Here is a 25,049-nt window from a genome sequence, read left to right as displayed (position 1 = left end):
AGACTAACATTTTTAAAGTTACCCGACCTAAGCTTCACACTAGCTACCCTGGTAAAAGTCTGATTTCATGTCCCGCATGTTTATTTAGTTATAAGAAACATTAAGTTATGGTAGCTTAGTATATGGGAACAAGCATTTGCTTGGTGTCATTCCCTAGTTCCCTTCATGATGACTGAACTTTTGACCTTTACAGCACAAAGTGTCTCTTGATCTCATCTGCTGGAGTAAAAATTCTGATAAACTTTGACACAAAAAAAAAGAACAGAATTCCTAAAAGGTCACAGCTCCCCAATTCTTGTTTTGTGCCGTGCAAGTCTCACCTGAATGTGTTGGTAGTAATAAATGGGCAAAAGGAAAAAGTAGTCTCTTTTGCTGGGGAAGCACTATATGACCATGAAAGGTGGAACATTTTAAAAATGTCTTTATCGTGCTGTTGTTCTTCTCTCTTTATCTTGCCTCCTCAACAAAAACAATTCTTTGTTATTATCTCTGTCTCGCTGCCTTTTCCTCTTCTGTATAAAAACATTTTCTTTCCTTGTTTTACTTTTGATGGAAATTTGTCTACAATTGTTTCCATTTTCTATATATAGCTTAAAATCAGCATCTTTACTAAACATGTGTGATTACACTTTTATAACCAGTTTCACTGTAGCCACACTTCTCTGTGTTTCTTCTTTAGCCATTTGCATTAGGGTGTTATCATTGCATATATTTCTATTTAAAGCTACACTTCCCAAGCCTCTGCGCTTCCCATTAAAAAGGCTTGACACGCCACATTAGCTTTATAAAACTGCAACCATGAAACAGGATGGAGAGAGGAAGAGGAGAGAGGAAAATCATATGTTGTCACAGCCATGTGACGTCCCCTCAAAAAAGAGGCCATGACACTGCACAATCTGTGGATAACAGACATGGGTCAGTGGTATTTTCAGTTAGCTTATTTTAACACCAGATGGTTGCAGAAGGCCACAAGGCACAAAGATGTTAGAAAATGCAATGATAACAGTAAACAAATTGGTAATATGCAACACTTTCCCCTAGTGTACCACTGTAACCAACAAGATACCCTTGGAAATATTTGTAAGCAGGCTTGTGAAAGTAGCATAACTCTCCTGACCTGAAACCAAGCAGGTTAAACACCAACAAAATAATGGACGGTAACCGACTTGCATGTACCACTTAAGGTAAAAAGTAAACAGCCTTGACTTGGCCAGATCTCTTCCCCTCACTGTTCCCAGGTCAAATCTCTGTGGAAACCGAGCTGCCTATCAGGAATGCCTGACGGCTAATCCGGAGGCCTTTTTGGCTAGAAGGGCATCACTGTATCAAACCAAACTGTCTTCCACAAACATGTATGCACACATGCACACTCTAAAACATAGGGTTTACTGGAAGTGTGGCCTTGCTCCTGACAGACGAGCATGAGATTACCTTAAATATTTGGAGAGCCGAGCACATTGTTATGCTAACAACAAATACCCTGAACCCTGCGCACGAGCAGACTTTAAAACAAGCGTTCCAAACTGTAAGCCTGTTCTATCTCATACAGCAAGCTTCCAATTTCTCAGTTTTATTTTATTTTATAATTTTTTTTTTGCTCATAGAGTCAAAGTTTCATCTACACTGTTTGTGTGTGTGTGTGTGTGTGTGTGTGTGTGTGTGTGTGTGTGTGTGTGTGTGTGTGTGTGTGTGTGTGTGTGTGTGTGTGTGTTCATGCTGTGCTGTGAGAGCTACGCCATTTCAAATTCCTTTCTGTGTAGGTGGCATCGACTGACATCCCTTTGACTTCATTAGGGAGCAGGGACCCAGCAACAAAGCTGGCTCTGGGAGAAAGGGGGGATTAAAGAAAAAAAGAAAAGGGAGTGAGAGTGAACAAAACAACAACAGAAGAAAAACAAAGCACCCCTAACCTAATTTCCTCTGATTCAGGCTGCTCCGACGCAAAATAACTAAACAGTGCAAAAACAGATCTTTTGAGAAACTCAAAATGAACCAACTACGAGATGAGAGATGCAGAGTCTCTTCTGTCTGAAAAGCCTGTGCAAAATTAAATGTCCCCTTCTTAGCGCTACCCAAAAAAAGCAGGAACAGCCTTTTTTATCATACTGGTCTTCAGTAAACTAGCTCAAAGCTTGTATGAATAATTCATAAACCTTTTTTTCTGTTTTTTTTTTTTTGGGGGGGGGGGGGGGGGGGGGTCTCGATATATGCACCATAAATTGCAAAGAAACCCCCTTTCAAACTGTTTTTGTCATCAAATCTCTCCATCTCTTTTCGGGATGAAAAAGAAATGTGGAAAAGCAGATGTTCTTGGGTTTTTTATTCATTAATGAGCATTGCCCTCTCAAAAAACAGCTTTTGTTGATTTAGGGAAATCTCACAGCGCTCTTGCCTATGGGAATGAGATAAATCTAGTTAGCTGGTGATGCAAAGGGTGAAAAGTATGTCATTAAAGCTCCGGTACAAAGTGGATTAGACAATGTACAGCATTGCCAGCTTCCACAGAATGATAATTGATGATTAGAATCATCCATCACTCTCAGGGCACAATGCAGGACAGCAGCCACTGTGTTGCAATATAACTGGATGTTAAAAACCTACAACAACTGTGTGCTGTGTACAGTAGGGTGTGTCTCTAATGTATGTGTAGACTTAAGCTTATAGCATGTAGGTACATGACAAGTCTTTAGAAAGTGCCATATATACGTATAATATAAAGGGTGAGGTCTGTTGGTGCTGATGGAAAGAATCGTGTGTGTGTGTGTGTGTGTGTGTGTGTGTGTGTGTGTGTGTGTGTGTGTGTGTGTGTGTGTGTGTGTGTGTGTACACTTTCTGGTTGTTTTCACTATGAAGGCGTGCTTCATTAGTCCTCCCTATTCCAGCACAGGGAAGGCTAAATTTATTAAGGGGGCCGGATGTTGCACAACACCTGCTGCTGTGCTTCCCTCTGTGCAATAAAGAGAAGGGAGTGCAGCATGCTAGCTAATGCTAGTGGTAAGCACTGCTCGTTGGACTGAGGCTGATGAGCTGAGGCTAATTCAAGGGGTGATTATGTAGTTTGCTGGACCACTAAACCTCTTTAAGCCCGTAATTACCGCCTATTTGAGCGAGGGGAGGCACTCCAAAGCAATCGGCACTTGCACCAAGCAGTGCAGAGAACGGCAGCCACAGCTGGAGGTGGGCTGCCTCAGGGCTGCCTGGGAATGAGGGGGTGTGTAAATAGGGAGTAACAGGGATCCAAAAAAGCATCATCCTAGTAAGGTACCATAGAAAGCTGAGAGAAACCAGTGGGATGCCCCTTGGAGCACAAACATGCTAGCTCCAAGCTACAGTGCTCGGAGCTACCATTCTAGCACTGATCTCTAAGCTTGCAAACAAATGTTCTCTTGTTATACGCAACTACAATACATGGAAGTTTTTACACAGGGCTGTAAGAAACTATGAGCTATTACTGGTGAGTTCAAAGAAAGAAAACAAAAACTACTGCACTAAAACGTAGACTTTCTAAACACATAAACCCTCAGTATATCAAATCACTCAAATCAAATCACTTTTTATTGTCACCATCACATGTGCAGGCACACTGGCACAGCACATGCGAGTGAAATTCTTGTGTGCGAGCCCCACAAGCAACAGAGATGTGCAAACACAACAACACAAACGAGCAAAATACAAGAATGGCCAACCTGAAATTAATAAATATATGTACAATATATAATAGTGTATGCATTTCTGGATGTGTATACTAAATATTTTCCTACGTGTGTGTGTGTGTGTGTGTGTGTGTGTGTGTGTGTGTGTGTGTGTGTGTATACACATTTTTACAAATTAAATAGTAAAAAAAAAATAAAAAAAAATAAAAAAAAAATAATAATAATAATAATAATAATAATAATAATAAAATATATAAAATATACAGAGTTGAATATGTGCAAAACAAGTGGCATTTATATACAGTATGGAGTGCATAATGTTAAAGTTCCAGTAGTGAAGTATAGACTAAGGATGAAGGTAAGAGGAGAACAGAGACATGTCATTGTGGTGAGAAACTGTAAAGCTTTTTTTAGACTCATGTCCATGACATACAAGAGGGAATCAGATTCTCAGATTGCACTTCGACCATGGGGGAATACATTTCATTTCACCTGACTTTCAAGGAAATTTGACTTTACGTAATGCAACTGAAATCTGATCTCTCAGAGGAAGCAATTTGGGGACCACGGCACATTCTAATAACCCCGGCGATATTATTATGTTATTATCATAATTACCCTTTTGCCCCCAACGTTTTAATTAGAAACTCACCACTGGCCCCTAGGGGGGTGAAAAGAACCTGGATTGGGGGGAATACTGAAACTAGGTAAAGGTATTTCACAATTGCTCCCTTATGCTCTTTAAAGCAGGTAGCAGATAGAGGAAGGTTACAGCCACTGTTATTATAAGATGAAGCTTTCACATTCACCTCCTCTTTCTCCCTCTGACATCTCTGTCATTCAGAGTGCACCTACACCCCTCTCTCCTTCCTCTCCGAGTCCCTCTAGTTTCCTATCCTTTTCACCCGTCACCGCCCCCTCCATCCCTCTGTTCTATATTTAGCTTTTTCCTTAACTATCTGGGGCTGCCTCTGTTTCTACCTTCTTTTCTCCCACCTTCATTTAACTTTTCCCTTTACAATTAGCTCCCATCTTTTCTGTCTTCTCTTTCTCCTTTGTGAAATGCCTCCTCCCCCCTCCCCAATTTCCTCCTTCTGCTTCATTCATCTCTCTCTACCTCCACATCTTCAGCAGCAGAGGGCCTTCACCATCAGTGCACCGCTTTTGCAAATCAATGACTTAATCTGTCGTAACAAACAAGTGAGCAGCATCCTCAGTCCTGTCCACGTTCTGCTAACAATATAGACAGCCTCGGAAAGAGTGAAATGAGCAATTAGAGAAGAAAGCCGGCAAATATAGTGTGAAATATGCTGCCTATAAATAAAAGGATGACTTTAAAGACAAGAGTACAGAAATACATGAGGATCTTACTCTGTGTTACAAATATGTTTGGAGAAGACGTAAAAGAAAGACAAGTCAGTGGAAAAGTGAGAAAAATGACAGGGTATGTGCATTGGTATAGGTTTTCCCAACACATCTTCTCTGCCAGCCCTCAGCTCTGCTCGACTCCTCTACCATGAGTTATTGCCTGTCTGCATTCACCACCTGGTTCACTAGCTATGATTTCCCTCACTCCAATGGACACACAAATACACATAAACGTACACATGCATGCTTGTTTGTGTGGGTGTGTGCGTCACAGATGAGCGTACAACACACACCTGATTGAGGCACCCTGGATCAGCTGGTCAATAGTACACTACCAACCTATAGCCATACTATCCATGCCACCTGCCGCTAATGGATCATAATCCTGACAGGGGTTATTTTTCTCCCCAATGTAAAAATATGAAAAAAAAAAAACCTTTATCACAGGATTATGAGACAAGTGATTAGGATATCACCAGATCTCATCTATAAATCATGGTTCTCTCCCCTGTGCTCTTGTGCCATTTCCCCTTTGAAACAGCACAAGAGCACCAATATTTCCATGACATCGGGGTTCAAGACCATTAAAATGTAAGGAAACACAGCTGTACATTATAGAAAAAAAAGGAAGTAAAAAGGGAGTGAAGAAAGGAGGAGAAGGAGGGAGAAGTCAGGGAGGCAGAAGGCATGCATAAAAGATAGGAAACCCTTATGGTTTTTCAGAAAGAAGTGTTTTGTCAGAAAGGGACACAGAGTGTGGGGGAAAGAGAGAGGGTTCACGCATGGGAGAGAATACAAGTGGGAGGAACTGAATTGATAAATTAGTTCAGCCAACGCGCAAACTGATTACCACAATGGCAAAGCCACAACGTCTATCGAGCACACGCATGGAATGAGACACAAAGGCATGCACACATTCACTCGGCATTTACAAAAGAGACATGAGGCTGACAGATACAAATAATTGCACAACTGCATATGCAATCACACACAGGCGTGCGCGCGCACACACACACGCACATCCACACCAAATGTATCTAGGGCAAGCTGCAGCAGTTGCTGTAAGTAAAAGGTATTGAGCTGCTGACTCCAGCCAGAAAATATCCCACAATCCTCTGGATCACCAAACACAGCCTAATGGATAATGGCTAACAGCTAGCGCTAATGTGATTTCACACTTAGCAGAGTTAATATATCACTGGCTAGACAAAATCATGCTACACAGAGCCTATGCTAAACTCAGTTACTTGAAGGGCGGTGAACATTTTTCTGCCAAAAGTCTCATTTGAGGAGTTTTAAACAAAAAAGCCACTCGGAGGTTATGCATTTGCTTAGAGAGTGCATGAGAGGATAGCTTTGCTAATCTCTTGCAAAGCAATGGATAGAAGCATTTCATCAAGTTAACCACAGATTTATGACAATATTTTTCCCTGACTCTTCCATATGTCAACTTGCCACTCACTCTCCAATAAATACCACAGTGATGGTGGGGAACTCCACACCCTACCCAGCTACTGACGTCATGGATGTGGTCCTATGTAAAAGAGTGTGCAACTTGAGTGTGTCTGTGTGCGACTTAGAGCTGAGAGCGAACCTCTTCTCTGGATTTACAGATCACTGTAAACTGATTAGTGGGTACCAAACCAAGAATGGTTTCACATATCTGAGTTACTGGGCCTGTATCCACCCAGCACACACACAAACACTCTTCACATGCAGGTGATAATGAAAAAAAGAACTAGCGTGAAGCACAGGTTCAGTATGAAGCCATCAATCATCGTGACATGCAACAATGAAACCACACACTGAACTGTTTCATAGTTTCCCAACTATGAAATTATATGAGAGTTGGAGGGAGGAGAAAAAAAAAGCAGAAGGTTTAGCCAAAAGAAAAGAACAGATGGTAGATAGTAATAACAGTAATGATGTATAAAGGCTCAAATTAAATATTCAATTAAACTTGATATTTAACCCTTTACAGCCGATCGGAGCGGGCACGCTCTGTTTTGCGTAACTATTTTTAAATCCCGGTAGCTCTGCAACCAAGTAAGCTAGCGCAATAATTTTTTTTTGCATATGAAACTGGAGGAGTTGTACTTACATCTTATGCCATCAGCTTGTCCTAGGTCACAGTTTCCTTCCACATATAGCTTTGCAAAAACTGCATAAAAATCACTTGCAGCAACAAAAACATGATATTCCAGAAACACGCTTCGCCGATCCATCAGCTGTTTGTAACACTTCCTACGTCCATCAGCGCGAACTATCACATGACCACATGACCTGCCCGAAACCGGAAGTGACGTAATTTTGCGGAAATGTAGTTTTTTACGATCGGGGCCTTATGAGCTTGTGTTTTACTTGTTATGTGTTTTAAAAAGTTATGTTTGACTTTATGACTTTCTGTGTCGTTTCTGGGATGCTTAAGACTCATATTGCACTGCTGAAAATAGTTTATTTTGATGCATATGCTGTTATTTTGCTGCCCCCGCGACCCGGCCCCGGACAAAGCGGATGAAAATGGATGGATGGATGGATGCTGTTATTTTGCAAATTTGCACTATAATATTTATTTTCGTTTTTCCTGCAGTATATAAAAATTGGTGTATTTCAAAAATAAAACTATGAAGACACTCAAAATAAATTTCCTGTGGTGGGAAACTAGTTTGTGTAACTTTTTTGTATTTACAGTTTTGAGGGATAAGCCTCTTAAATTTCTCTAACTAGAAATATATGTTAAAAAAACAAAAACGATTTTCAATTTTTTTGTAGTTTATTGCACTTTTTTGCAATTTATGTAATTACTATGCACCTAATGCAGACATATTATTAAAGTTTGGGCTATAATGGTTGTATTGATGTATAGCAACTTGAAATGCTCCCAAAAATGGCTCCACAGCATGTAAAAATATAATATAAGCTCTGGCGAACTTGGTTCTATGGTAGGTCTTAAAGGGTTAATGTCATTGACATAAATATTGCATTTTAATACACTGAAAAACACCCACTGATATGTTGTTCAGTGAGAATGAGTTTCTATATATAGGATAAAAAGCTTTAATTGCAACTTATAAACATTTTTGAATTTCCCCTCCAAAAAAATCTAATCTAATGCTAAACTAAAAAAGAAGCTGGAACAGTTTAAGCAGATGATTCTGTGCGTGTTTGCGTGCATGTGTGTGCATTTAGTCCTGCAGCCACGCTGGGGCTCTGAGGCTCGTGATCTCCTTCACTGCTACTGACCGACCTTGAGGGTCTGTAAAGTTCTCACGTTCTCAAGGAAACACACTGACCCGCCCCTTGACTGAAGCCAGATCAACACACGCACACACATAAGCGTGGTTTTGGTCTAGATCTATGGCAGACATTTTAGAAAAGATCAAAGGTGACATGAATTAAAAGTTAACTGCCCTTGAGGGCTTTTAAATAGAGGAGTAAAACGATACAAGAAGCAGTTGGGAGAAAATGGGAGGAAAGGTACACCTAAAGTATTGTCAGAAATGTAAATGGACTTTGACCCAAGGCAGGTCCTAGTTCATATAAGTATTTCCAAAAAAATTCTTCAGCCTGCTTAGAGTATGGGAATAATGTGAATATCCTTAGATGACAATTTTTAAAAAGAAGGATTGTCTAACTGGATTCTTTCCTATATTCCTATATCACTTCTCAGCAAAAGGGTCACGCTTCTGTGATATAAATGCAAACTGTATTTTGATTTGTAACAGGTTTATGACATTATATGTGAGAAAACCTGACCCACTCAAATGTAAAGAATGAAAGATATGCTGCCAAGATTGAACCTATGTGGAGATCTGATTTTCTGAACCTTCAAAGAATGCATCCCAGCATAGGATTATTGCTATTAGTGATGGTAAAATTCATGTGGAAATGGATGATATTTTAGTATATATATGTTTCAAGCTGCCAAGATGAACCATGTGTCAGTCTTTTTGATAGATACTGTATCCATCTGTTCATCTGCTCATCCATCCATCAATCATGACACAGATGGCCTTTCAGGAGTCCATGTCAGGACTGATGCCTTTCCTTTGCCCTAGCCATACCACTACCCCCACCTCGCTCCCACACAACACCCTCCCTAGCCTCCCACATAACACACATACTCACACCTCCTGCCCCCCTGCCCACCTCCTGCCCCCCTGCACCTCCACCAGATGGACTGGTCTCGCTATTTCCAGCTCCCAAAACCCACTATCTACTTGGCAAAGATGGGTCATATCATTAGCCTATCACCTTCTAATAAAACAGATAAACAGATAAATAAATAAACATCTAAAATTCTGACGTGTCCTTCCTGAAATGGTCGCAAAGTGTAAGTGTTGTGTGCAACAAATCTATTTGTCTGTAAGGGTCAGTCCACAAAGAGAAGCCCCAAAAGAGAGCTGTCTGCCTTTGGTCCCTGGGGCCTGTCAAGAGGGATAATTGATGATGTTTTCATTACAAGGTGTGGGGTAATGTGGGGGTTGGGGCACAGTATGTGTGTGCATGTGTGTGTGAATGTGTAGTGGGGGTAGGCAGGTTGACTCAGCTGCCTCCCTCTTTGACACCAACCACTCTTGGATTGGTACGGACAAGTCATTGCTTCCAAATGCCCTCGTACAAACACACACCAGCGCAATCACACACCCACATTTACACAAACATAGGTCCTCGCAGACAAATGCACACACAAACACACAGCCCAAAGCCAATTCCATTCCCAGAGATAGAGTATCTGAAACTGAATAAAACCGCTGAGAATAAGCCTAACTTGTTCTCTTGTTTTCCTCTGCTACCCTGTCTCGTCACAGTGTCACGCCAGGCCTTTGGCAGATCTGTCCATCTGTCTGTCGTCTCTTAGGACCTCTTTGAAATCCCAATGCAGTGGCGCCTAAGATTCTGACTGCCGCTAAGATTGAATTAAGACCTAATCGGAGACACCAGGCCACATAGGCCACTATATTACTTTATAGTATCAAGATGGACATCATGCCTTTGTTGTAGTTTATGAATAAATGAATGAAAACACATAAAAAGTCAGCTGATGTCTTCCTTTTTAGCTTGCTTCCTGATGTCTTTTCAAAACCATTAACAAGGCGTCTTGGTGGCTTCAATGGTTAATTGAAATTATTTTTCATGAGAAGCTTAAGTTGTGCAAGATATAACTAAGACAAACAAGTGTAATGATAATCATGAGACCCCCATAACCATAAATATGAAAAAGTCCATGTCAGTGTCGGTTTCCTGAATTTAATTCAAAGGTGTACCTTCGTCATACTGTATTTCTTGCTATTCTGCATTTTCTTATCACTATAACGGTATAAAAAGTATGAAGTATGACTGAACTAGAAGGAAAAAAATACCATCCCAGCAATGGGCTGCTGCGGTGGGTCAGGGCTGCAGCGGGTGACCAGGGTGCTGACATATTCAGGCTCCAGCAATAAACAGACGAAGAATAATGGCATCTGAGGCAAGGGCGAACTCTGACCTCAAACGCTTTTCCCTCCCTTGCCTTCTGTTGTTTAGATGAGGCTTTGAGTATCTGGTTTGTGTTCTCTTAGGTGAGAAGTTCAGGAACTGCAAAGTGTTTAGTTTACAGAGCGCTGTGAATTTAAATATTAATTCTAAATGTTGGTTATGCACAACTCTGCCCTGTTGTTTGGTTCAATCGCAACCCGAACGAGGAGTTGCGATTGAGACGAGGAGGAAATTATCTTGCTTCTAATGAGTAGTGTAGCTAGCCATCCATGTATCCATCCACTCCTCTCACTCGCCTCCCATTCTGCACACCCAGTCTAGATTACTCCACCACCCAGGGCCCACGACAGCAAGGCTCCTGGCCTCCTCTGCCAGCACAGAAATGAATTATATCGCTTTTCACACCTGTTTCTGCTCAAACCCCCACTGCATGCTGCTGTGTTGAGGGTAAAAAAGCATTTCCAAGGAGGTGGGGGGGCAGCGCTCCCCAAGCTAAGCTACATCTGCGTACGCAAGTGGTTAAATTGGACTCTAATTGTATTAACGGCGGATTATGCCTTCAAGTTGGATTTTTTTATACGCGCTCTCTCTCTGCATTTTACACATTTTAAGAGGAGAAAGGAGGAGGGGGAGAAAGGCAGCTCATTGAGCTTTTATGAGCTGCGATCATGGCTGCCCCTCGTTACACTGCATCTGTGTACAAATAGGAGGGGAGGAGAGCCAGAATGAGAGGGCGTTAGCGATAATGTGTGTGAGAGTGTGTGTCCCACTCTGTGAATATACCAATATGAACACTAAAAATACCAAAACCCTCTGCCCTTTCTTTTTACACACACACACACACACACACACACACACACACACACACACACACACACACACACACACACACACACACACACACACACCTACTTCAGTTTAGCACAGCAGCAGTCTAAATGGGAATATGGGTAGTGTGTATAGTGGGGAGGCGGGGGTGAATTCCATCTAATTACTCTATCACATAATTTCACAAATTGCCTTTTCATAAGGGAGTGGAGAGCAGAGCACAGGGCGCGTTGGGGATTTGAGGCTTGAGCTTTCATTTACTACTCATTTCTTGTTAAATTAAACAAGAAAATACCATTTGTGTGGAGGGGAGGGTACGGGCGGGATGTGGGTGTATTCCAACCACACAATGGGAGGGTTGGAAGAAAGAGAGATTGGAGAGAAGCTTTTTCTTTATTTCAAGATTTGTCTCTTACATAAAGCAATCAGGCAGCTCAGCCGGTTATGAGTTTAGAATTGATTCTGCAATTATTTTCTTAAACACAGTTTATAGTTATTTCCAGGGAAAAGTCATTAGCACACTTCAGAGTTATATCTACATCTTTAAACACATCCTTATTGATGTCAAACACATCTAGAAAGAGAGAAAGCAGGTTACGCTTACAAATATCCCGTTTAGTTTAGTCAGTAAAACCAACAGAGAGCTAGTAGCCGCAACATATGTTTAATTAAGGATGTCAAATGCAAACAAACATCAAAATGAGATGAGGACACAAGTGGAAAATCCCTCCCCTCTCCTTTATTTTGGTTCCCTACCAAGTTTACAGCTGCATGTCAAGCTGGCAGCGACTTTGGTCATTGGTGACAGGCGGTAAACGCTAATGTTTTGTAGTCGCTCCAAGTCAGCACAGCCAAATTCTTCCGATGAACTTGTCTCACAAGCATCGTCAACAACATATGAGCTCATTGGGTGTGTTGGAGAGAACTCGGTGAGCTGCAACTGTTGTCATCATCACAAATTCAATGCCCACTCTCTATCCCTTACTCTACACCTCACACTGTACATACCTCTTGTCACCATGCATATACCCAAAACACTGTGGCTTAGACCCATCTAACAACACCAGCAAACTTGGGAATTAGAAGTTTTCCAAATGTTACCCTTTCCACATGGAACAAGACATAAGAAATTAGCATCCTTGATGGATAAGGAAGCAGACATGCATAAAAGTCTTCAAAAAAACCCTGTAAGAACAGCTGTATCAATGCCACCTACCAGCTACCCTGCTGGTGTACTCACAGCCTCACTGCGCCACCCACCTTCCTTTCCGCTTCAGTACAATGAGAACTCCCAAGGGTCTAAGTGTGAGGGCGAATAACAGAAGGGATTACAAAACACTAAGGTTGGGTGTCTTCTACTATAATTCATTCTTAATTCACCATATTCTGTTTTGTGGTCTGTCTGCACCTGTGTCAAATACTTTTAGATGTATTATTCTTAAGAAAAGCAAGCCCTGATTGGCTTTTTAAAGACTGTGTAGCGCTACAGCAGCCCTTCATATATTGTGTATATGTCTATGTGTTCATCTCTGAGGGGGTCAGGCACATCTTTCATCCTCTTTCTTTGAAACAAAGAGTCAAGCCGTGATGAAATGTGGATCAGCTATCCATGCTTATATTGCTATCAGCAGAGGCAGGGAAGCATACTACCAGTGTGAGAAAAACTGTAAATGTTTTTGCATTATAGGTGCTATGTGTAGCATTCGTAAACATTGACATATGGTGAATAAATTAATGGTGACACTGAAGAGTAAGCAGATGAAACCACAGCAAGCATTTATCTGACACCAGCGGTATTGTTAATGCCAGTGTTTCCCAAAATTAAGACCACATTTCCCATAAACAAAGAAAATGTTGGCTCCTCTCTGCCTGGGTTTCATTTCTGTTTGGCTTCATTGAAGAGAATAAACAAATTGGAAGTGATTTTTCCATCAACCTTTCAGTTTACTTCAGTTTCAGGCTGAACTGAAGGAGCTTCTTTTGTGTAATAAGGTAAAATGGCCACATGTCCCATTGTATGCCTGCATGTTTTTGCTCTTCTTTCCATTTTGTTCTGGAAAAGAAAAAGACTGATGAATCCTCCTTATCCCTGTCTTCACCTCCTCACCTTCTTCTCCTTTCCTTTGCTCCCATGGCACTCACTTATATCCTTCTCACTGTTTGAGATCTAACAGAGTAGGAGCTTCCCATAAGTCGTGCTCACAGTATAATATGACACAGGAGGTGTGTTGCCGGGTGTGTGTTTTCACTAGGCATTTGTGTGTTGAACTGTATTTCCACAGACAGGATGTGTGTATGTTTCAAACACCTTTCCTCTGTGGCCCCGAAGGTTTTGGGAGTGTATGGGTTGAGGTCAGGGAGTTGGAGTATGTGTGTATGATGTGTGTTTGCAGGGTGATGGAGAACTGGTGGTATATGAAAGATGGTGATAGTCAGATGGGAAGCAGGGAGTACAAAGGAAAAAAGTCTTGAGAGTATATAGAGTCTGTGTACGCACACACAATGTTGCCTACATACCTGCAGACAATTGGACACGGTAAAAAAGTTCCTCTGATTTTCCGGTAACTGTTGAAAACCAACAAATGCACTGAGCGATGAATACCATCGACATCAAAGACAAGCTACAAATAAATAAAAAGTTGAGCCCATGCAATAGCCATCATCCAACAACCAAATTGCTTTCGTTAACATCATCACTGTTGTGCAATTCAAACCAACACCCACAAAGCCAGAGCGTATCAAGTTCTCCACAAACTCCTGACATAGGCAGAATTTGTGTGACGCAAGGTTTTTCCCTAGCGTAGCTGTGTATGCTGAAATGAAAAATGTAACGAAAGACTTCATCTGTCACACAAAAAAGCAGTTTCACTTACTGTATTTTTTATATTTTTAAAAGGTTAGCGGTACAGTGTAGGACTATCTTAATATTAATTCCGGGTGGCCATATTGTGCCCTGTTCATACTTTATCTGAATCAATACAAAAACAGATGTGAGAGGTGAGGTCTCAAACCAACGTTAAGGAAAATGTATTAACTATTTGTTGACTGAAAACATATCAGATCTTTTTAAAAAAATACCATTTAAAACTATAATAAAAACAGCAAAGCTTCTCATTCTTGGCAATGATTATTGCAGATACTAGCTGTGTAATATGCACTCATAGGGACTAAGGAGACTATAATCACTCTGAGTTAGTAAGCTGTACCAACACTGAAGCTCAAGCAGGGCATAAGTGACTCTTTATGGGGTAAAAAAAATAAATAAATAAATAAAACACTGAAGAATTTCATTTCATGACAGACCATGTAAACTATCGTACACTGTTCTTTAACTAGACATCTTTAATAAGTCGAATGATTCGGCTTGAACGGAATCAAAATTGTGTTGGCCAAGGGAGCATTCAGCTCACTGTTGGTTCCATCCCAGCAGTCACATTGGCACCCTCCATTGCCTAAATACATTTTTCCCCACAAAGTATCTGTGATGCAGTCAGATGGTGTTAACGGCATTTGTATTCTCTGCTATAATTGAGGAAAAATGGAGCCAAACCACAGGCCTTTGCAGCATCCCCGGCATCTGTTAAATAATGACAGATTTGTTTTTAATAAGGTTCATCTATGTATCTGCAGTTATGGCCAGGGGCATCTCTCCTTGGCTTCAACCTTATTCAGTTTCAGCAGATGAGAAGTGAGAACGCAGGCTGCAGAGATCGCCAGCAGATTACACAGGCCTCCGTCTTTGAAGTGTGCACCGTACGAACAAGGATACACTATGAAGAAGAGGGGCTGTGGTGTGTGTGTGTGTGAGTGTGTGAGAGAGAGAGAGAAAGAGTGGCTCAGTGTGTTCTTTTGAGTAGTGCAGAAAGACAGAGCGTATCTGTGTGTTTATGTGCAAGTATAACAGTACAGACAGCCCGTGGCTGTAAAATGAAGTTGAGTGTGCACTCGTGATATGAAACTGAGAGTGAACGAATAGTGTTTGGCTCAACTCACCGTTAGGTGCTGGAAGAGCCATGCTCTCATGATGTTGGTGGCCACCTTAGGGAAAATCCCTCTCTTCTTGTTGTGTTTCTTTTCTTTATCCGGGTCATCGTCATCCCCTGTGCTCGGCGAAGCCACACTGTTGTCCAGACCATCACCTGTCACATGACAAGAAACAGGAAGAGACAGTGGAGATCAGACACACAGTTTGTTTACTTCCTGCATTTGCTGCGCCTCTGTGTTCAAAGGGAATAAATACGATTTCGAGGGAATTCTGGAGGGCTTTGTATGCACAGAAGGATGGATATAGAGACACAACAATGGCAAGAAGAGAATGGCTGGAAAACAGCACCTCATAAATGCATTCATTTTTAATACATTTATAAATAACCCTCCCTTTCATTTTGCTCCCCCCGTCACTTGAAAACAGAGCAAGCGCTTGCATCTTCCTGGGAGAAAGACAGGGAGAAGGGGAGCACAAAGGACTTGTAAGGTCGCATTTCCCCACTCTCCCATCCAAGCCCACGCAGAATTGAAAATGACAGAGAGATTTAGTCTTTATTATCCTGAGGGGAAAATAGTTATTGAAGCGTTGCCCCAGCGCATTCTGCCATTTTACCTGAGGTGGAAAGAGTAACACGGCACTACAAAAGGCAAGGTTGCAAGGAGGGGGAAGGCAGAAAATAAAAGGAAAATAGGTAGAAAAAAGGAAGTCAGAGGCACATACAGAGCTAACAAAGCTAACTGCTTTTCATAACAATGGCGTCATGGCTGCTTACAGCAACCTGTAGGGCTTCGATAAGACTCTATTAAGGCCAGTTAACCTCACCTAAGGGGAACACTGAGAAAGCTCAGCGTATTTGAGCACTGAGAGAAAGAGAGAAAGGAAGGCGCTCCACGGGCCTTTTCTCTGCATTCAGACTCAACAACATGAACCCATACTCACACTCACACACACGCAGCACATATTCAAAACCATCCAATTATGGTACGTTTTCTATACAGCTCCAGTGGAGAGAAAGGGCCTCTTCCCATCCGTGGCTGTGAAAAGCCTAATTGTTATTATCATTATTCAAAAATGTGAGCCACCCTCAACGAAGATGATAATCATAAAAGAAACATGAGGCGAGGTAAACAAGTGGCACCTTCACTGCTAAACATTTCAGAGGCAAATAACTGACTTTTGTCCTGTATCGCCTCTCTCGACTGGAAGTGAGGGGAAATAAAAATGTGAGAAAAAAGCAAAACAAAAAACCCTAAAACCCCACTAAAGCAGTGCACACAATTGGATCCAGTTATTTATTGATTACACACAAAGCACTTCTAAAGCTTCTAGGTCTATTCACTGTGGCAGGGATAGATAACTGCAATGAAATGGGCCTGCGTTCCACTAACTTGCAGAGGGCGACACCCAGCACCTAGCTAAACCCTAAGCCCCGATTCATCGATAATTAATAGGCATGTTGGCGCTAATCCGGTTGGAGATGACTTTTTTCCAGCCTGCCACATCAATGGAATAATCAAGGGCCTAAAACCCAGGCCTTTGCTCCCCATTACCTCAGGCAAAAGAATTCCTGAAAGCATGCCTGGAGGGCACCTGAATTATATACACCATTAGGAGAGAGAGAGAGCCTCAACGATCCATACGAAACAACGCTCTCAGCTAGCTCTCACTCGCTCTGTTCTAGCAGAAGGAGATACATATGCACACATATTGAAGGGTTTTTAATGAACCTCATGTGAAAGTGGAGGGGATGCTATCGAGGGTGAAGAAGGGATAAAACAAGAGACAGCTTATTATAGATGGCCTGACAGTGATGCAAACACCTGCCATTGTGAGGCAGGTAAACCAGCTGGTTGAACTGTACTGTCACATCACCAAAATGTAATGGTTGAGCTACTAGTCACTGGATGATGTTATGGACAGGATAAAAGGATGAAAATCTGCTATAAAGAAAGAATTAGTAAAAATGCTCACAAATGTTCCAGAGCTTAAATAATATTACATTTGTGTGTTTCCACAGCACAAAATCCATATATATTTAATTTACAATGATGTAAAACAAACACACATCAAACCAGAACTAAATAATCTTTACCCAATTAATCACTTATGGCCAATCCATTAATTGATTAACAGATTAACCACGCAAGCGCCATTAAACGTAGCTTCTCTTCCTCTCTGTCCTTAAAAAATGCTTTGTTTTGTTTTTTTTAAAATGTGGGCTTTGGTTACATCATTAGTCTGGGACAAATGCAGCCGGAGCTTAACAAGTGAGTTTTTTTCTTCCTACTGTTTCAGGACTAAAATACACCCACCCTTCTGTCTACATCTCTCTGCCTGGTGGAAAAGAGGGGTGAGCCGAGCCGTGGCCCTGTAATCTAAGACCAGATTTTCATTGGAAGCAAATGCTTTCAATCCGTTGTAAAGACCGGCTCATGTTCAGCAAAGCCTACAATAACAAACCCAGGGGCTTGTCCCATGCGAGTTGGGAAAACAGAAGCAAACGGCCAGAGTACCAGCTCAGTGTGGGTGAGCGAGTGAGTATTCATGCAGGTGAGCAAGTGGGAAAGAGTTGGTGTGCATGGAATCTCAGGGAAGAGGTGAGAATCATGAGAAGCATAGAGAACAGGGAAAACAAGGGAGGATACAAAAAGGGGAGCAAATGAAGTACAAAAGTACTAAAAGAGTGTATGCTCAGAAAAACTGCATGATTCTCTGTGTGTTCTTGCTGCAATTTTTTTGTCACCCATCACCCTAAGCCAGGGAAACCTTAACACTTACCAATATTAATCCTCCCCCCCTTATCTCTCGTTGCTTATACCTCTGAGTCTGACCTATACACGCTTATTTTTACCTAGAAGGGGGAAAGGAAAGAGAGCTGGAGAAGGGCTGTCAATTTTATTGGCATTTCCATTTTCAGTGCAATTTGATACCAATCACCTCTACATGGTCTGGGGCTAATTTCTGCTTTTCTTTAACCCCAGCAAGTGAGGAAAGAGTGGGAGGTGGGAAGAGAGAAAAAGGGAGAAAGGAAGGGTGAAACTGGAAAGGTGCTGAAGCTGTGTCTGGCAGCCATGTTGGGGAAATGTCAACTGTGTTACCAGAGCCCGTCGGAGAAAGAGAGGCAAAAACAGGGAGAGACAGTGAGGGAGAGATAGTGAAGGACCATAAGAAAATAGAAGGAGACAGTGTTAGGGGAAATGAAGTGAGAGAGAAAGAGAGAATGAAAAAGTGGAAGACCAAACTCAAGCCACTGACTGGAGCAGTACAGAGCGAGAAAATAATTGGTAAGAAAGGGAAAAGATGCAGTGGTGCACTGGAGTTAATCAGCTGGAAAATAATAATAATGATAATAATACACAGACAGAATTGTCAGCTTTCATAATGCAGATCTATATTTTTCGTTTATTGGGTCTTTGAGGTGAAATTTTCAGAAAAAGGTCCTCCAGAGACATTCTGTACCATCCATTTCACTATAAAGAGATGTGTGATTTAAAATAGATAAAAATTTGGCTTACAGTGAAACAAACATCAGCAGAGTACAGTGTATCATTTGATGCTCGTCAACTGATGTTTGTAGCCCAAGCTGAACATACCACACAGATGCGAGAAGTGAATACTATAAAACTGCCATTTTTCTTGCTGGGAAATATGGTATTGCATTGCCATATCCCGATACATGTCGAGATGTGGCTGGTGTGGAGGCTAACAAAAACACGGGTCTGTTTGTTATGACATGTGGTTACACACTGGTGCATGTCGCCCTCAAAGCAGATGACTCAAGCATCTTGGGCATACTCAATAGACCAAATGCAAACATTTCTGTAGTCTTTTGTGGTGTCAGTATGGATCACTGGTATGCTTGAATGGGCAGAAAACATGGGCTATGCAAGCACTGATTTCAAATTCATCTTCATTAGTATAGAAGTGGCCACAGTGACATCATAATCCGTCCACCACTTAGCCAATAGCCCTTTTGGTGGTCAGTCAGATGGTTGTTCACACCGCTTTTCAGTCACCCACTAAACTATCCAGTCAACTAGTCAGCCTATAAAGCCAGTGAGCAAGTATAACAGTCAGTCATAAAGCAGCCCTGCTTGTCGTGTGCTTTGTCAGTCTGTCAATCAGTTATTTAGAATTCTAGCCATGCAACTAGCTAACCACTCAACCAATGAACAAGCCAGTCATTCTACATACATGGGCTGTGAGCCTTATTAAGAGCATCAGCAGGCTCTAACCCTGCGCTGCATGCATACAGCATGTGGATGCTAGGCTAGCAAGCTCCAGTCTCCCCACAGGCACAACTCAGGGCCTACTGATCGGCCATGACAACATCTTTGTAACTATTGGTGAGGTGGGGGTGCTGGGAAGATGGAGAAGGGTGAATCAATGCAGGACAGTGGGGGTGCATGTTTGTGTGTTAAGAATGTTTGCATGCATGGATGTGCATTTGTCTGTATGTGTGTGTCTATCTTTGCCTTTCTTTATTCATGTGCGTTTCCTGGTGTGTGTGTGTGTGTGTGTGTGTGTGTGTGTGTGTGTGGCAATTAGGAGCAGGCCACTGACTGGAAGGAGCCAGGGGCAGTTGAAATGCCCCGGGGCCAACCGAGGGAAGGAATATTTTATCAGTCCCCTCACACGCTGTATACACAAATACACACTTGCACACGAGCATGCACAGACTCACACACACACTGCAAGCAAACAGATAATGACGTAAAAATTAGGTTAGCTTTCTTTGTGCATTTTCACTAGCTTTGTTAGCGCTAGCTAAACTGACTTAAAGTCTGTTTTATTCAGCTTCGATGGTTTTTATTTAAGTCTTTCTGCCACTCTGTGTTTCATTATTGCATGCCCTCCCCTCCTACTTCATTACCCTTCTTTCTCTCTGTCTGCTGGACTGTGGAGTTTGGATGGGGGATATCTGCACAGTATTTGCTCGATGCAAGACTGAGGCGTTGTTATTTTTCCTTCATTTTTTGCTTTTTTTGTCTTCCTATGCAAATCAAAAGTGTACCGCTTCAAATTCTGGGTAGAAATTAAGCTTCCACTTCTCAGTTTCTTTACTTCCCTCTTTTGTGTCTTTATCGCTCCTCTACATCTGTCTCAAGGCATACCGTGACATTATCAAACAGTATCTAGGCTAATCTGTTATGATCTGATTATAAACCATCTCTCAGCATAGGACAGACACTGGTACTAGCTGCCCCCTGTGCACGGGCACACGTGCCATTCAGAGGTGTCAGCCACTTTTCTGCTGCCTGGCAAATTAACAGCCACAGACTCACCAGTCATTCATCTGCGAATAGCAGTACTGTCAGACGTGTCGCTTCTAGCGCATTGCAAGATAATTATGACATTTAGCTTTCTAATAATTTATTTTTTCTTCGTAGAAGCACCGTTGAGATGAGAAGGGTTATGAATATTAGCTTTGTGCCAGATGTCATGAGTGGGATCCTGTGCGAGGAATGATTCACAGATGGCGAAACGTTTTTGGAACATACTGTGTGATGTTTTTGCTAGGTTTTATAGGCTGTGGATGGACTGAGAAGAAAAGGAGTGGAGACAGGTTTTTGAGTTTATGACACTGCATTTAGTCTAAGGGCTATTGCTTGCAGGAGAGAGTGTCTTTTGCTGAAAGTGTGAATGACCTGAAGCTGATCTCTCATAGACCAGTCCTAGAGTTTCACACCCCAGAAAGCTCACATGACCCTGGGTTGGTTACCCAGGCAAGGCCCAGGCCTCAGGGACCTGATATCCTGTTCCACATGGGATCCACACATTTCGTACTGGCAGATGAGAAATTCATACATACATACACAAACTCCAAACATGAAACACACACACACAAAGTGCAGACACTCTTGATGTACATTCACAATAGTGCCCTCACTCGTTTTCTCTCTAGCACTCACACACAAGACACTCACACAAATACACATACGTTACATTCCCAGAAATCCTCAGAGGGGTAAAAAAGGGCTTGCAAGAGGGAGGGAGAAAAAGAAAAAAAGCAGCGTTTATTGTATTCAGGCCATTCATAAGCTCTAGACGTGAGGAAGGGGGAGTACAGGGGGGCTTGCAGGCAGTGGGGGGTTCCCTTTGCATGGCTCTGAAGGGCCCCTCCCACCTCCAGATATTCTGAACATGCAGGAATTCCTCGCGACGCAATTAGGGGCACATTTTCAAAAGCATCTCTCCCTTTACCGCACACATACTTGAACATACTCACATGCACCCATTTCCTATGATCTATCATGAGGCATCTTTCCAATAATGACCACTGAAGTATTCTAAACTAACACACACACACACACACTTCAGTACAAAACACTCTCTGTGACCAATGCTGCTTCGCCTCCCTTTTATTCCCGAGGAGGAGGAGAGACGGAGAGAAATCCCCATGACTATTCTGCGGATAATGACATGCGCTGTCGACAAAACAATATGGCTAGTCTAGACTTCCCTTCTGCTTTTGCCAGAGAGACTACTGTTTTGGGGTCTTTGCTTTAAAGTCCAGTAATTGAATCTCGATCATAGCACTCTGAAGCATGTATTAATCTGTACAGAACATTCACCAGCTTAATATAAGGCCTTATTAGATTAGGCAGACAAAAAAAGTTGCCATTATTACAAACTATAAAAAAAAAATCAGGCTTTCCAGGTAAATAAAAGGGAGTGGGCTAAGTAATTGCTTCCTGCAATTAAAGACATTTCCATTGAAGTAATTACAGTAAATAATGAGTGCTTTGCAATTACAAAGCCAGTTACTTTGAATGATGACAGTTTTGTGGATCAGCACTGACAGATTCAATAATGACAGTAACTAGTGATTCATTCACAAGGGTGATTTGTAATTAAAACACACTAAAGACTTATTGTTGTGAGATTCCGAGCCAAGTTTGCTGCAATTATTTCGACTGCGGTGATCCAATGAGGAGGGTATCAGTAAGTCAGAGACAGGGAATGTGTTTAACAACAACGAATAAAGCAGCACAGAGCAGTTATCAGAGTAATCAGTTAATTAAAACTGTTTAAACCTCAAGTCTGTGGAGGTTCATGTGGCTTTTTACTGGAGTGTTGCATTATTGGTAATCATACGGAATGTAAGTTTCCATTCATGCTCGCCTTCTCACGTGTTTCATGTTAGCATGTCTACTGATGGAATTGAAAATGTAAAGTTAGACAGAAAGACAAGGTTTGGTCGGTGCACAAAAACAATGTTTATTTCAAATTAGGCAACTGTGTTGGGTATTTCTCGCAGTTTTATGGCGTTTTATAGGCCAAATGATAAACCTTTTCTAATATACTGAATATTAGACCTTTGTTAATGGTCATACTCTCTGTGAAAGTGTTCCTGTGCTTCTGTGTTATAGCTGAGACCCACCCACTGTTGGCTATTGGGGGGGAAGGAGGGATCAGGCCTGTTGACATAGCCATAGGTGATGGCAAAAATGTCAGTGTAAATGTGACTGCTCTCTCTGTGCCATTTTCCCGTACAGGGTCATCACCACAGGCTGCCCGACACGCTGGAAACTGCCTCAAGCACAGGGCAGCGACACGACATTAAACTGCAGTATGCCTCCACGCACAGGAACACACGTCTACGCACACACCGACTGCTTTTTATTCCCACTTCCAGATCAGTTGAGGAAGAAAGAATGAGTGAGAAAGAGACAGACGGTACAAGCTAAAATGAAAGTGTAGGGCGATGAATTCACCCTTTCATGTCGAGCACTTTTGCTGTGTAACTATTGATTTTTCCCTTCTTGCCTTTGTGCTGAAGTTTTCTCTTTTTTCCCCCCTAACCTAGAGATAGAAGGCCAGACTCGGTTCAAATGGGGGCACTTGTAAGGGGGGTCCGCATTCAAGTCGGGGAAGAGAAGTCCTCAAAAACCCACACACAAACACACAAAAGGGTAACATTCCTGAAATTTTGCCTCTTTTTCTTCTTTCTCACTCTTAACACTCACTTCCAATTGTTTCACTGCCTCTCACGTGGCTTTTGACACCTTCGACTCACCGAGCTTCAGTCAAACTCAGCTCACAGTGAACAGCTAGAGAGAAAAGGGGAGAGTCAAATGGACTATGAGAGAGGAGGGGAAGGGGGGAAGGGATTGTAGAGAGGACAAGGACTATAACAAAAGCGAAGAGCACTTAACAGCACAATGGCACGGCAGTCCTTTCCAAAAGTCAGCTGATGTGCTGAAGGGCGTTCAAAAGTCCTTCAATGTATGTGCGGGACAAAGAGAAGGAACCTTTAGCTAATCTCAAGGAAAAACATCCCATTGGACTTTGTTGTGGACTTAAACTCAGTAAATGTATATATATTCTGCAGGAGAAAACCTGTACTCACTAAAGTCTGCTATTAAACCATCAAAATATCCTTTCAATAAACTCAAAGTGACAGTAACTGCATCTTTCTTTCAAGATTTCTTTACTAAGCTGTAGTATCAAGGTGTAATTTTTAGCCAACATGACTTTCCAGAAAATACATCCTTTCAAATTATATTTTATAAAAAAAGCTACATTTTGCAAAATTATATCTTACTGCAGGGCTAACTTGTTTAACTTCAAGCCATCAGTCTGGAAATATATAATTTCAGCACCAACAACTAGCGTGTTCTGTCTTTAATCTTGTCTTTATGATCAGGGTACAGTTCAACTAACCAAACTGAAGCTTCTCAGTTTATTTATTCAGACTTCCGTGTTTAGCACTTGTTTGCGTCTGCATTTTTCCACATGGTAACTATCTGAATGACACAGCCTCTGATAAACGCTTTTAATACACATGGATTTTCCCACTCATGCTAACCTATCAGCACCAGCCAAACTGCATGTAGTTAGATAATACAGGCACGCTAACCCTGCGGTGGTAAGTGCTAATAATAGCGCATTAGCTTCCAGGGAGGGTTTTTTTTTTTTTTTTGGAATAACAGACGGTTTCAGTATTATGAGGGAGTATAATATGCTCTTCGCCCACAAGCTCAGGTTACTGAAGGGGTGGTTTTGAAAACAGGATAACTTATTATCCGAGCTACAACCTACTCTATTTAAATTATTTAGGATCTATTTAGGATTTTAGCTTATTTTTTATGAGTAAACAGGGCAAAAGGAGTAGGAGAGATTGAGTGTATGACTTTTTTTAATGATAGGATGCCCTCTTAATCACTCCTACATAAAAAATAATAATAATAAATTTTAAAAAAATGCATTGCAGATTCTTTCTATAAAGGAATGTTACATCCTCACTTCCTACTTCTTGTCATGTCCTTGATAGGGAAAGGATGTGGTGCTATGGGGATGTGGGGGATTTGTAGTCCTATCAGGCGACCCATACACAGCCCTGATAAGACTTCTGGGACAGGGACAGAGGAAGAGGAAGTGAGTGGGTTTACAGCAGCCTACTTCCTGTGGAGCATGGGCCCATGTGGACAGGAGTGATATGCCCCCCGTGGATGCTGGCACTCTCGCCGCACAGTCCCACCAAGTCATTTCCTGAAAGAGGCAGCTCTCTCTGGGGGTGACTTCCTGTAAAAGTATGACCTCTTTGTTGCTTAAGAGTATCTCAGAGGAACAAAGACCTGGGAGAGCCCTTGGGAGCTAATGTGTACAATATATTGGCAGTTTGTGTGTTTAACACCACCATTCATGCTTTTGCTCTAAAGGTTATCACTACTAAGAATCTTTGCCCCAACTCCTGCTCATCTCTTTGAGTTTCACCAGTTTGGAGTAGG

At 41.8% G+C, this 25,049-nt stretch overlaps 1 protein-coding gene across 2 annotated transcripts in view; it reads right to left on the bottom strand.

Moving 5' to 3' along the window:
• Positions 1–25,049, bottom strand: part of meis1b (Meis homeobox 1 b) — a 77,691-nt gene that overhangs the window by 26,776 nt on the left and 25,866 nt on the right. For both annotated transcript variants that reach the window (XR_015124408.1, XM_086258916.1), the window contains exon 8: positions 15,321–15,466. Coding sequence is in view for 1 of the 2 variants with exons in the window: in XM_086258916.1 (XP_086115042.1) it covers positions 15,321–15,466 (146 nt within the window). In the remaining variant the exon portion in view is untranslated. The remainder of the gene's footprint in view (positions 1–15,320; positions 15,467–25,049) is intronic.

Source organism: Aulonocara sp. 'chitande type north' Nkhata Bay, linkage group LG13, assembly GCF_057382095.1.
Source record: "Aulonocara sp. 'chitande type north' Nkhata Bay isolate Kocher_YH1m ecotype deep benthic linkage group LG13, A_spYH_male_GT1.1, whole genome shotgun sequence".
Lineage (NCBI taxonomy): Eukaryota > Metazoa > Chordata > Actinopteri > Cichliformes > Cichlidae > Aulonocara > Aulonocara sp. 'chitande type north' Nkhata Bay.
Note: the sequence above shows the minus strand (reverse complement) of the source record. Positions and strands in the feature narration are given on the sequence as shown.